At 35.2% G+C, this 13,535-nt stretch overlaps 2 protein-coding genes across 2 annotated transcripts; both read left to right on the top strand.

Moving 5' to 3' along the window:
- The first annotated feature begins 1,353 nt into the window (after positions 1–1,353).
- On the top strand, positions 1,354–1,771 carry LOC127097584 (ribonuclease H2 subunit A). The gene is made up of 2 exons (XM_051036087.1): positions 1,354–1,538; positions 1,622–1,771. The coding sequence occupies exons 1-2, from the start codon at positions 1,382–1,384 to the stop codon at positions 1,702–1,704; spliced, it is 240 nt and encodes a 79-aa protein (XP_050892044.1). The 5' UTR covers positions 1,354–1,381; the 3' UTR covers positions 1,705–1,771.
- An 8-nt stretch (positions 1,772–1,779) lies between these two features.
- LOC127097583 (cleavage stimulation factor subunit 50) lies at positions 1,780–9,458 on the top strand. Its single transcript, XM_051036086.1, has 8 exons — positions 1,780–1,846; positions 3,682–3,754; positions 3,871–3,943; positions 4,024–4,110; positions 4,470–4,540; positions 4,689–4,740; positions 4,833–4,890; positions 7,336–9,458. Exons 2-8 carry the CDS (start codon positions 3,726–3,728, stop codon positions 7,428–7,430), a joined length of 465 nt encoding a protein of 154 aa, XP_050892043.1. The 5' UTR covers positions 1,780–1,846; positions 3,682–3,725; the 3' UTR covers positions 7,431–9,458.
- The last annotated feature ends 4,077 nt before the right edge of the window (positions 9,459–13,535 follow it).

The raw sequence follows: 13,535 nt of genomic DNA, 5'->3' as shown, positions 1-13,535 counted from the left end.
TACTTTAGATGAATGATTGCTCAGTAACTAGTAATTGTCCATCTCTTCCCCGGCGGAGTTGTGTGGCCTTCTACTTAGTAACCGGTAGTTGTAAGTCCTATTTCTGTGGTTTTCTACCCAGTAATCGGTAGTTGTAAAATCCATTTTATCCCCGTGCAGAGTTAACCCTTGATTGTTGTTCATCCTAACTGATGACGGTTACTCTCTTTTGTGGTTTTCTACCCAGTAACCGGTAGATGTAATCCCCTCTTTGTTGGTTATCTTTATCCAATATTCGATATTGATATTCCTTCATTTTGAGTATATCTCCCAGTAACCGGTGATATATATCTTGGATAATTGCTCTGATTAAGCAATCTATCCCCAGCGAGTCATCTTTCATTTACCCTTGTTTGGTAATGATCGTTTCTCCCCTTTTGATTGGTCATCATTGTATACCCAGTAACCGGTATCCCGATTTGCTTTCTTTTCGGTCGATTCATCCTTTATTAACCCAGTGACCGGTTGTGGATAATCTTTCATGCGAGTATATTATCTACGTTCTGACGGTAATAGATAATATATCTCATGCGCTCATCAGTCGAAGTCTTTCTTCCCCAGTCGAGATTCTTATTACCTAATGGAATCAAATGTCCATCCTGTAATTGAGTCTGCTTTTTCCGTCCTCATCTCGGATGATTAGTGTTTTGGAAATATTCCCCAATTCACGACTGGTTGGTCACCTATTATATGCCCAGTAACCGATATCCCTGGTGTTCCTTCCTTCTGCTCCCTATTATGACTTTTTTGTCCCTTGTGGAGTCAGGTTTTCCTGAGTTGAAATATACCTCCTTAGGTATTCCTCAGATGTTTTAAACGATTGATATCTCTCACCCTTATACCGGTCTTAGATCACTACGCCAAAAATGACTTTTAACAGCGCATCTTAGACAGCGCTTTTAAAAGAAAGCGCTGTCTAAGGTTAAAATTAAAATAAAACACGGAAAATGTTCCAAAAAAATAATGAAAGCGCTGTCTAAGGGGGGGTCTTAGACAGCGCTTTCTAAAAGCGCTGTCTAAGACCCCCCCTTAGACAGCGCTTTTAGAAAGTGCTTTTAAATATAGACCTTAGACAGCGCTTTTGATAAAGCGCTGTCTAAAGTCTTTAAATTAAAAAAAAAATTAAAACCAAAAGCGCTGTCTAAAGTCTTTATTCCCTCCATGTCACGAAAAAAAGTTATTCCCTCCCAAATCCTAAAAATCCTACATTCTTCTCCCAAACCCTCAATCAGAGCTTGCTTCTCTTTCTCCCAAATCCACTCCCCCTTCTTCCAACCCTCAATCAGAGCTTGTTTATCCTATGTGAAAGATTCTTCCCCTAAACCCCATTATATGTGCGAAAATGGGATCCGAAGCTATGGTTCCAGAATGGGCATCGGAGCCTTGCATAATGGGAATCGACGAAGCCGGAAGAGGTCCCGTTCTTGGTCCTATGGTCTATGGCTGTTTATACTGTCCTCTCTCCTACAAGAAAACCCTAGCTACTTTGAGTTTCGCCGGTACTTTCTCAATCAACTTCATTCTCTTTTTTTTCTGATTATTTTATAATCAATTAAATTGGCACCAATGATTGTTCAAACAGATTCTAAGACTCTGAAGGAAGAGAAGAGGGAGGAATTATTTGAAGCTTTGAAAGGCAACGATTCTATTGGATGGCACCAATGATTGTTCAAACAGATTTGTTGTATTTGTATAGGTTTTAGGGTTATCAGAAGTTGAAAATGGTGGAGAAGGGTGCAAGTGGTAGAAAAGAAGAGGTTGTTACCAGGGAGTACACAATCAACCTCCACAAGCGTCTCCATGGCTGGTATGTTTGTTTCAGATGAGTTTTTCATTGCAGATTTTGACTCATCACTTAATCATTTACTTCATGATTTAACTGTAACAATCCTTTTCAGTTTTGAATTATTTTGTTTTAATTAGGGTTTCAAATATTTTTAGATCCATTAGGGTTTTTGGTTTATATATCTATGGGTGTATCCTGTTGATTCGATGCTGGAGATTTAATCAATAGTAACTTTTACTTCTAGGTAGTACTGTATTATGATATACAAATTGCAACAGTGACTTGGAATGGAATGCACCTGAATTGATAAATCACTGTTTTTTGTCATATTGGTTTAGATTTAATCACCCTATTGGTTTCTTAACCTGCGAGGCATATCAAAATTGCAAACACATCCTCAATAATGTTTGTTTTGTCATTTTGAATCTCATTTTGAATGTCATTTTAAGTCATTTTGGTCCTCAACTGTGTTTTTAGTTGGTTAACTTATCCTATGATTACAAACAAACTGTAACTTATGATATATTTGTAGAGATTATAATGACACTGTCTCACACGTCTTGGACCATAAGTGCTGATATATGACAGAATGCATATTACTGCCAGTTACACCTTTTTTATAAACTAGTCAATTGGAAGTGTTCTTATTTATGTTTTGCTTTAAGTATCGACACTATTGTATGAAACCAATTTTTTTGGTATGTGGAAATGTATCGTGTGGGACTAAATGTTGGGAGTTAGGAGTTCACTCTGTTAGAGATAAGAGTGTTATGGTGGAGGACTGATCATTGAAGATAGGACCAGGAATACAATCTTTGAAGAGAAAGTTGTGCGCATTTCCATTCAATAAAAGAGAATAAAGTGTCATCTTAAGCGGTTTGGAGATATGTGCTGCAGAAGCATCAATAAGAGACATTTTTGTAGCAGATAAGAGACATATCATCTATGTCTCTCTAGGACTTCTTCACTATAGATTGTATGGCTTAGTCCCTATTCGTAAAAAGGACTAGTATGGTCCTATATTTGAGGTTCTTAGGGACTATTTTTTTAATTTTTGGATTCTTGGGGACTAATGTGTCTTGCAGCAAAATGATTCAAATATGAACTTGGGAGTTTACTCCTCTCTTTTTGTGTAATATATAAACTTGCCTTTTCAGGCAATTTTTTTTACATTTGTTCTATTGTTTTGGATACTTTCCTTTTGCATTTGAAGTTAATGGAACAGTGTTTAGTTTTCCTGTCTGAGAAATGCTTGATATTATGATGTTACTTGTTGGTACCTTTGTTGCAAGCTAATGTTTCATTAATTTTTACTACTGTTTTATATGTTTGTTTTGTGTGGAATACCGAGGAATGTTTAGCAGTTGGTTCCATAGCTGTTGTGGAGAATTATTGCTTTTAGTTTAACTCCATAGTTTTTTTCTTTATCTTTATTTAAACTTGTAAGGAAGAAGCAGTTCAGTTCAGGCTTATCGATTTTAGGCAAGTATGGAACAGTTTAACCAAGAATAACACTCATTTCTATTAATTGAAAATGAATAAAGTAAAGAGTTAGCATGTAAGATTCTTAGGACACAGGGATATGCCATTGTATATTAGATATAGGCTCTACTTGGAGGTTTGTTTGTTTTACCTGTTTTATTATTCATTAAAGCAAATATTTCATCTAACGAAAGTAGGACTACATATTTGAGTCCATCTTTAGATTAACAAATACTTCCAAAATGATCATATTGTTATCTTTTATTTTGGTTTCATGCTACTTGGAATACTACTTTAAAGTTCCTTCATTTTAAGATAGAAATCAGGACAGGGGAAACATTTTCACCCTTGAAAATTGTGTTTTGGTGTAACAGTTCTTTGGCAGATTTAAAAGGTTCGTCAAAGAGTTTCCCAAAGCATGAGACACGGCACCTTTCCGAACACAAGGTATGCAATATGCTTGAATAACATACACTTATCCTGCATTATAGTTTCAAAATATCATGCAAACCCTACTAATAAGCAGTTAGTTTTTGTTATTTGATTTTTGAACTGATTGGCAGATGTGCTAAGTTTAGTCCTGATGGAAGGTTTGTTGCCACCGGAAGTGCAGATACATCAATAAAGCTATTTGAGGTGCTGATTTATTATTTAGACTGAATGTATTGTTCTTTCTTGATACAATTTTCAAACTTATGTTTCAATTTATTTGGCAGGTTTCAAAGATCAAGCAGACGTTGCTCCCAGATGCAAAGGATGGTCCTGTGCGGTCTGTTCTAAAAACATATTATGACCATACACAAGTATATTTTCACTTTTCTACGTTCTGTTGAATTTTTCATGTGAAACTATTTATTATCGAAGATACACAGCATTTGAATATCAAAGTGCTAGCTTCTATTTGTCTGTGTTGTTGTGGAGTTTTTTTCCCTGTATTGTTACACTTGCTCTTATACTTATGAGTTTTGGAAGATTTTTTGTTTTGACATAATTCATTATGCTTTTACTTGGTGAATTGTAACCCTGATGAAATAATTCTTAGAAACTGTCTTCATATATCTGACTTTTCTTATATATATATATATATATATATATATATATATATATATATATATATATATATATATATATATATATATATATATATATAACAAAACTGCAGCCAATAAATGATCTGGATTTTCATCCGCAAGGTACTATCCTGGTTTCTGGAGCCAAAGATCAGACAATAAGGTATCATCTCTTGCAGTAATCTAACTTATTTAATTTTGGTTCTGCAATATGCATCTCATCCGTATTCTTTTTTCTCATTTCGGTCCTTTATATTTTGAAAGTGCTCTTAGAATTTGTCAGTTTAACACACTGGTCTAATATCCTTTAGGTTTTTTGATGTTTCAAAAGCCAATGCCAAGAGATCATACAGGCTTATCCAGGTAGTGCTTTTCTACATTTATATGCTAGCAACAAACGAGCAACAATAAGAATTAAGCATAAACTTTCATTTATGTTGAGTTTTGTCTTGCAGGACACACACAATGTTCGCTCTGTATCTTTTCACCCCTCAGGAGACTTTCTGTTGGCAGGTATTTATTTTTATCACACCTATCTACTTAATAATATGCTAATATTGTCTTTTTCCTTACAAAAATGGATTCAATCTCCATTTTTTGCATTCTTTTGTTTCATAATAGTATGCAATCTCCATTTATGCATTTTTGTCCCACCATTTAGTATCGGGTTGCTGTCAATACGTCAATACTTAGAGGTTCTATTCAAACATACTATTGTTCTATTCAAACAAAATATTATTATCAGTATTTTCTTAATATGTTGCTAATGCAATTATTTTATTATATATTATTCTTGTAGTGACATATGAAAATTATTTTAACTAAAATCAAATTAAAAGAAAAATAATAAATATTTGACTATATTTATTTAAAATAAAATAGAATAATAAATTTCAATATTAAATTAACTATTCAGTCAAAAATTACCATTCTTAACTTAAAAGTAATATCAATTATAAAGACAAACTTTTAAATAAACCAAACATGTAAGAATAACTTTTGACTGACTCAGTCTTGATTCATTGTCATAAATAAAAAACAAGAAAGCATAGTTTATAAGATTTACCCATTTACCACCTTTTGGAGTATACTAAACTTAATCAAACTATAAAAAAATTCAAATAGGTAAAAAAAAATTCAAATTTAATTTAGACTTTGAATAGTATAATAGTCATTGTTTTTAGTCTTAGTCAAAGCAAAATAAAAGACCAAGTTTTGTGTATGTCCTTTTATATGAATCTATCTAATCTAGAAAGTAGAAACAAACCAGACCAAAAACAAGACTTTCTCTAACAACTTTTTCATTTTACTTTTTCTATTTTTTATTCTCCTTTCAACGCAGCCACAACATTTTAATTTAATATTAAATTAAATTTATTTTATTTTTTTCATTTTTTATTTGTTATAAGTTGCATAATAATAACACTAGCCACCTTGCTTTGAACAACTCTTCTCCTTGTTATATTCATCGCAAGAATTTCTGCAACAAAAGTTATTAAAGGTTAGAGTTTCGTTAATTCGTTATTTAATCATGTGTGTGTGTTTTTTTTAATTAACTTTGTTGTCACGTTATGTGTTTTCTATGCGTGTTTTTTCTGTTAAAATTTTCAATTATTATTATGAAAACGTTTGAGTTTTCGGTTTTATTTTATGGTGTTTGATGAAACTGAAGGTTTATGGTGTTTGATGAAACTGAAGGTTCTGGTCTATGTCTACGTTTGAATGTGGTTTAAAACAAAAGCTTCAAAAAATTTCGTATACCTTAGACAGCGCTTTTTGAAAAGCGCTGTCTAAGGTATACCTAAAAAAATTAAAATAGGAGGGTCTTAGAAAGCGCTTTTGGCCAAAGCGCTGTCTAAGGGGGTGGGGCTTAGACAGCGCTTTGGCCAAAAGCGCTTTCTAAGACCCTCCTATTTTAATTTTTTTAGGTATACCTTAGACAGCGCTTTTCAAAAAGCGCTGTCTAAGCCCCCCCCCCCCCCTTAGACAGCGCTTTTCAAAAGCGCTGTCTAAGGTATACCTAAAAAATTTAAAATAAGAGGGTCTTATAAAGCGCTTTTGGCCAAAGCGCTGTCTAAGGGGGGGGGGGCTTAGACAGCGCTTTTAAGATTTAAAAAAGCGCTGTCTAAACCTTTAGCAGCGGAGGTTTAGACAGCGCTTTAAAGCGCTGTCTAAGGCTAAAAAAAGCGCTGTCTAAGGTCTTGTTTGTTGTAGTGGATATTCATTCTCCCTGAGCGTGTGGTTCTCTCACCCTTATACCGCTGTTTTGATCACATGTCTCTTTGAGCTTATTACCCAGTAACCGGTAATACCTCATTTGTTCCTTCCTCAGCTGAGTCCTTTATGGATGTTCCCAGCTTGAGTCCCTTACTGTATTGGCATATTCCCCAATACATGCATCTTTGTGTCAGCTCGAGTTGTTCCATTGATTTATTTTCATGGAATCTCTTCGTTTCTCCAGCAAGTTTCAAGTCGTGACCTGCTCATGCATTTTTTCCCCTTTACTCCCCAGAGTCTCTGTCCCATTTATGAGTATATTACTCCTGATTTCTTTTTCCTTTTTGGACATATATCCCCACATAGTATTACCTTTTGCATACATACATTTGCATCATGAGGTCTCTTAGGGACCAAAGTTCGTCTCTTTGTTATTATTTAAACCCATTCTACCTCGTCGAGACGAAGATTTTAACCTTCACTTCTCCGGCTAGAATGACCTTAAATAGGGGCATCTGTAAGACCCTAATTTTGACCCTAAGATCCTTCATGGCATCATATCATTGCATATTGCATTTGCGTCAAGGATCATAACATCTTGGGTCCTTAACCCTAGGGTTAGGACTTGTGAGAGTTGGTTTGAGACCACCAAGAATGCTTGAATTGTATATTATTTCTTTTCTTATTTTGTTTACTAACCAAAAGCTCAAAAATATTTCACTAACATCTTTTGTTTTGTAGCTTCAGCAATCATAAGATCCAAGGCTCCTAGGAGACCCCTATGCCCATTCAAGTGGCCAGGTGAAGTTAAAAGCAAGCATGAAAATGGTTCATAAAGCTCTCAATCATCATATATGCCTCTCAAGTATCTCAATTTGTCAATCGGATCAAGTTAAACCAAAGGGCTTGAGGCTTGTTTCCCAAGGAAACCCTAATTCATCTATGCATCAACTGTGCCTTGCTCATGAAGCAACCTCAACCCATGATCAAATGCAATCAAGGGAAGTTCTTTCATTCATCATTTCCTGCATATTTAAGCTTGTGAGTGTCCTAAATCATAAACTCATCAATATTTGAAGTTTGGACTTGAGAAATTGGTCAGTCAATTCATCTAACTATTTTGAAATCTACCGAGACCTAACTTTTGATGTGTTTGTCAAATGAATATGACCCCAAGAGAAAAAAATGTTCTTAATAACCATATGAACAACTTCCATATTCATCAAAAATTGATTTGAAGCTTAGAAGGTCAGCATTCATTTCAAAACATTATAGGTGATTTTGACTGAAACCCTAATTTTGGGTCAACTTCCCAAGGAGATAACTCGCTCATTTTTCATTATTTTGAGGTGGGATCAAATGAATTGGAAAGTTTAAGATGTCTAATTCATTTGTTATGTTGAACAAAATTTCCTAATCCTAAAAGAAACACATGTGATAATACAAAACATTCTAGGTCACTTTGGGCCAAAGTCATTGAAATGTGAAAAAGTCCAACTTCAAGTGCCCATAACTTTCTCATAAAAATCGAAATGATGCAAAATTTAAGTCCAACTTGATTGTCTTAAAAATATCTACAACTTTTGGTGTTGAAAGTTTTGTCATTTGAGGCTTCCATCACTGAAATAGAAGGGCGTGAAGTTGGTCCATCTTGGCAAAATTCTCATATGCATGTTTTGCACCTTGAACTTCATGATCAATTTTCATAAATTTCCCAACTCCAAATGGATTTTTGTTCAATATAACAATTGTTCCTCATGTCAAGACGTTTCCAACCATTACCCACATGACCATGTTTCAATTTGGCAAGGTGCATTTTCGAAGAGGAGAAGATTTATGTGCATTTATGGAAACAATGATGAAATTTCATACACAAGCCAATGCCATCACATTGGCACGTCCAATTCATCTTGCTTACATCTGAACACTCCATTTCCATTGCATTTGGGCCTCTCATGCGCCTGTACAGGGCCATGCATGGAGGCCCTCATTTCATGCACACATGAATTTTGCATTGTTTGCCTCATCATTTGCTATAAATAGAGATGCCCAGCTTCATTCATGATCAACCTTAAGGCGCCTAAACTGCTGCAGAATTGAATCCTCACCCTCACCTAAACGAATTTTGCATTTTCTCTTCAATTTTCAGTTTCAATTTTCAACTTCCTTGGTTGCTTATTGAACTCTAATTCCTTTGCCTAGCTCTATTTCCATATCAAGAACACACTGCTATCAAGAGTTTGGAAGGATCGAGCCTCATAGAGCTGCACTTAAAAGGTTGTTGTTCAAACTTTTTCAATTCGAAACTCACTGGATCCTCCTCATTTCTTGTGTTTGTTGGCTCCTCTGAAGTCCTCTCATAAGAGGCAATTGATTGGTGTACTTAATTTCATGAATCCATCAAGTTCAAGTTGAACACCATAAACCTCCACCTCAGATTTCTCTTCATATAGTAATCTTAAGAGGAAGCCAATGGCACAGGGGTGATGTACATCACCCCAGCTCTCCAATGATATGAGGATCGTGCATTTTCATTAAGTTTTCATAACCTGCAAATGTCACCGGAGCTGGCATGCTCGCCGGAGAAGACGGTGGTGTACACCACCGTCCACCATGCCAGATTGAATCTGGACCATTGATTGTTATTTCCAGATCTAGTCTATGTCATCCAATGTTATGACTTTTAATAATGCTGCATGTTTCGCCTTTGACTCTGGATCACCATGCACGCGCACATGAGGGCCTTTGGATGTGCCACCTCATTTAATGAGCTTGATCCAACGCGCCAGGCTTTTTGCATTTTCTGATTTATTTAATTTTATTTCAAAATTTCATATGTCTTTCATTTTAAATCCAAAAAATATGGGACCAATTGCATTATTTGCCTTTTTAATTCTAGTTTTTGAAAATGATTTTTAATATTCTAGTTTCTGGTTATTTTTAATTCATTTTAAATAGTTTTCAATATTCAAAAAATGCAAAAATATTTTCTTAACATATTTGAATGATGATGAATCTATGAAAAATATTCTCATTAATTTCTTAATTGATTTGAGATTTATTTGAGATTTTAGTTCAACTATGTTATATTTTCTTCATTTTTAATTGTTTAAAAATAGTTTCTGGTTTCCAAAAATGATGAAATTTTTTGTCAAACTTTGTTTGACCTTGTTGATTTGAAATGGATTTGAAGGATGATCCATTTAGACTTTTCCAAGTTGATTTGAAATGGATTTGAAGTTTGACCTTTAATTGTTTATTTTAATTCAAGTATTATTTTAATTTTCAAAAATACCAAAAATATTTTATTTGTTTCTTGACTTCTAAGCTTCATCTTGCTTCTTTTTACCATTGATTGACTTTGATTCTATTCATGTTTGACCAATGTGTGTTGGTTATTCTTTTTGAATTTCAATTTATGTACATTCTTATTCTTCTTCTTCTTCTTCTTTTTTTTCTTTTTGATCAATGAGTTAAAGATTGGTGGTTAGCCTTGACATATGAGGGGCTTAACCTTCTTTGATCCAAATCTAATTCATATTGATCAAAGATCAAGTGAATGGCTTTGCATTAGAGATAGGTTGCTTCTTGGTCAAGCAGAAAACCTAATCCATATAAGATCATTCTTCTTCTCTGTGGACATGGCAAATTGTAAGAGCTTGGCTTACTACTCATGATCTCTAACTTGTGTTTGTTGCCTATAGTTTTATTGACCGGCCTTAGATAGTTGCGACTACTACATTAGTCCACTTACGATTGCTTAACATAGCGTTAAATTTGCCTTATGGCACACTAACACTAACTACTAATGACTAACTTTTAATTCAAGTCATTTAATTCTTGCAATTTACTTTTATGCAATCTAATTTCTTGCATACTTATTCATTTTGCTTTTGCCCTTTGCTCACTTGAGCTCATGTTTATGTTAATGCAATTTTCCTTTTGCTCACTTGAGCACATTATTGTGTATATACTATTGTGCTTGTTTTGTTTTTATTGTGTGAACCCAATGCAAATGGACAAAGGACTTAGTTTTTAGGACCTTACCTATGCTAATGGAGTCAAAGAGCAACTAGGCCTCATGCCTTTAGAATGCTATAAAATGTCAAAGAGCAACTAGGCCTCATGGCTTTAGAATGCTTAATCTTGAAGAAGACATGGAAAGGACCTAATTCTAAACTCACTCTTGTCCATTCTTTCTATTGCATTGTGGAACCTTTTGATTTGTGTGTTCTTGTGTGCTAGGGGATACCAACTTGAGCCAAGTAGAAGAACCATTGTCATGAGCATCCAAAGTGAGAGATACTAAAGCCAATTGGAATATTCCTAGGAGCTTGATTGTTTGTGTGCTTGATTGCTTGAGTTATTTGCTTATTGCTTGCTATATCCAAATGAAAGGGAACAACTTGGATCATCACTATGATCTCAAGAAGGGAACTCCAATATGGTTTTATTTCTCTTCCTTCATCTTTGCATGTTTAGGACCTAGCCATTCTCTTATTCTCTCCACTCTAACCCAAGCTAACTTTTGTGCAAACATTAACATTGCTTTTCAAAATTTGAAACCTAAGCATTATGCTTTTGATTTTTCAAACTTCTTTTTATAACACTTATTTTGAATTGAATTCTAAGTCAACTTTGCCTTACTTTGTAAATACTTTTCATTGGTAAATACAACTCACTCAATTGTTTTTGTTTTCAATGACCACTTCTTTCCAAAGCTTTTCATAAACATTATCTATTAGGTTTGAGTTATCCTAGAGGTTGATATAATACTCACCTATATCCTTAGTGATGGACTATTAGTCTTCCATGCTTATTATAGGGTTAACCCCTCACTAGCATGTTGAAGCTCTCCTCACATGGTGGATTTGTGGTTTTAGGTTGAGTTTTATCCCTTTGATAACAAAAGACCTTAAGGCTTTTGACCAATCAATTCACCAACTTGTTTTGAGATTTTTACCCTGAACTACGAGGTTTTGATCCTACCTTTTTAAGATGGTACGTAGGCAATGGGTTTATCCATTCAAACATAAAATTGTAAATAATTTGTACATTCTTCTTTCATCTCCCCAATCATGTTTGCACAAATAATTTTCACAAATACCAACCTGCCTTACACCATTGGTGAAAAGGGCTCCCTTAGAGTACTAAGGATGTTTTGGGTGCTTCAAACCTTCCCATTGCATAACCAACCCCCTTACCCATATCTCTGACATTTTTATTAGTTTTTTATTGGATAAATCTTCTCGGTTTTTGTTTGCTTTCTAACCATTCCTTTGGACAAATAGAAGTGCGGTGGCGACTCGAATTGTATGATTTACTTTTGATTTAGTTAATAAATCTAAAGGTAACGAATACCCCGCTACATATCCCTTATTTGTGATTATTGCATTCATGCGCATCATAACATTCATCACATGAAAATTTCAAGGAACTAAGGTATTATTTGAAAATATTTTTAGACCATGGATTGAGGACGAAGGAACACTAAGAAGTACAGCTTCAGATGTCTCGACTTAAAAGAGTTAAGGAAGCTAGCATCTTTTGTATTAGATCCCGTGGACTTCAAACAACGTCACGGGAAGCTTTTATCCATCTTGTCTGCTGATGTGGTTGAAGGACTTTTGAGTGTGCTAGTGCAGTTCTATGATCCTCTCTACCGTTGTTTCACTTTCCCATATTTTCAGCTTGTGCCTACCTTAGAGGAGTATTCTCATCTTTTGGGGATACCTATTTCTAGTAGAATTCCTTTTGGTGGATTGGAGGAGATTCCCCGACCTAATATTATTGCTGAAGTTCTTCACTTGAAGAAGTCTGAGATAAAGGCTCATTGGGTGAATAAAGGAGGGTTATTTGGGTTGCCATCTGATTTCCTCATCAAGGAAGCTACTCTTTTTTCTCAAGTCGGTAGTGTGGATGGTTTTGAAGCTATCTTTGTGTTGCTCATCTATGGATTAGCTTTGTTCCCTAACATTGACGGTTTTATTGATGTTAACTCCATTAGAGTTTTCTTGAATGGGAATCTTGTGCCTACTTTGTTGGGCGATATGTATTTCTCTTTGCATCTAAGGAATTCTAAAGGTGGTGGAACAATTGTCTGTTGTATCCCTCTTTTGTACAAGTGGTTTATTTTGCACTGGCCTCTGACACCTGCTTTTGTCGAGAACAAACAATGTCTACGGTGGTCTCAGAGACTTATGTCTCTCACTAATGATGATATAGTTTGGTATGATCCATCATTAAGCAGTTTGGAGATTATTGATAGTTGTGCTAAATTCTCTAATGTGCCTCTCATTGGTACACATGAAAGAATTAACTACAACCCTGCTTTGGCTCGTCGTCATGTTGGGTTCCCCTTGAGAGACAAACCTAATAACATGTTGTTAGAAGGTATTTTCTAACAAGAGGGTAAAGATCCCCAACATTTGAAGCAGAAGATTGTGCATGCTTGGCATAATGTGCATAGGAAGGGAAGGTCCGAGCTTGGTCTGCACAATTATGTAGCTTTGGAAGCTTACACTCTTTGGGTGAAGAAGAGAGCTTTGGAGTTGAAGATGCCTTATCCATGTGAAAGACCTATGTTTATGGTTGTGGTTGAGCCATTAACTCTCCCTAACCAAGATGTAGAGGAGTTGGAAGACGCGCTCGCCAAGATGAAGCAAGAGAAGGATATGTGGGAAGAGCGTTTCCGTGCTTTGATCAAGAAGCATGAGAAGCAAGAAGCAAGAAGCAGAAGATGCACTTATTGAGCCACTTGAAGACCGAGTGACGAAGAGACAAAGAGAGCCAGGGGTTTCATCTTCTAGCATGCCTCAGCCTTCCGTTGCTTGGAAGAAGATTGTTGATCAGCTTGTTCTCGAGAAGACTCAACTGAAGGCTTCTTTGGATACTGGGATCTGTTGCATTCAAAGGAAGTAGGCTCATTTTCTCTTGTATTT

Source organism: Lathyrus oleraceus, chromosome 6, assembly GCF_024323335.1.
Source record: "Lathyrus oleraceus cultivar Zhongwan6 chromosome 6, CAAS_Psat_ZW6_1.0, whole genome shotgun sequence".
In the NCBI taxonomy this organism is placed as follows: domain Eukaryota; kingdom Viridiplantae; phylum Streptophyta; class Magnoliopsida; order Fabales; family Fabaceae; genus Lathyrus; species Lathyrus oleraceus.
This window is presented reverse-complemented; position numbering and strand designations above follow the sequence as displayed.

Excerpts from the sequence above, each read along its gene's own strand:
- LOC127097584 (XM_051036087.1), top strand. The coding sequence starts at position 1,382 with ATGGGATCCGAAGCTATGGTTCCAGAATGGGCATCGGAGCCTTGCATA. Across the intron at positions 1,539-1,621 it reads AGCTACTTTGAGTTTCGCCG|ATTCTAAGACTCTGAAGGAA; the intron begins GTACTTTCTCAA and ends TTGTTCAAACAG.
- LOC127097583 (XM_051036086.1), top strand. The coding sequence starts at position 3,726 with ATGAGACACGGCACCTTTCCGAACACAAG. Across the intron at positions 4,111-4,469 it reads CATATTATGACCATACACAA|CCAATAAATGATCTGGATTT; the intron begins GTATATTTTCAC and ends ACAAAACTGCAG. Across the intron at positions 4,891-7,335 it reads AGGAGACTTTCTGTTGGCAG|CTTCAGCAATCATAAGATCC; the intron begins GTATTTATTTTT and ends TTTGTTTTGTAG.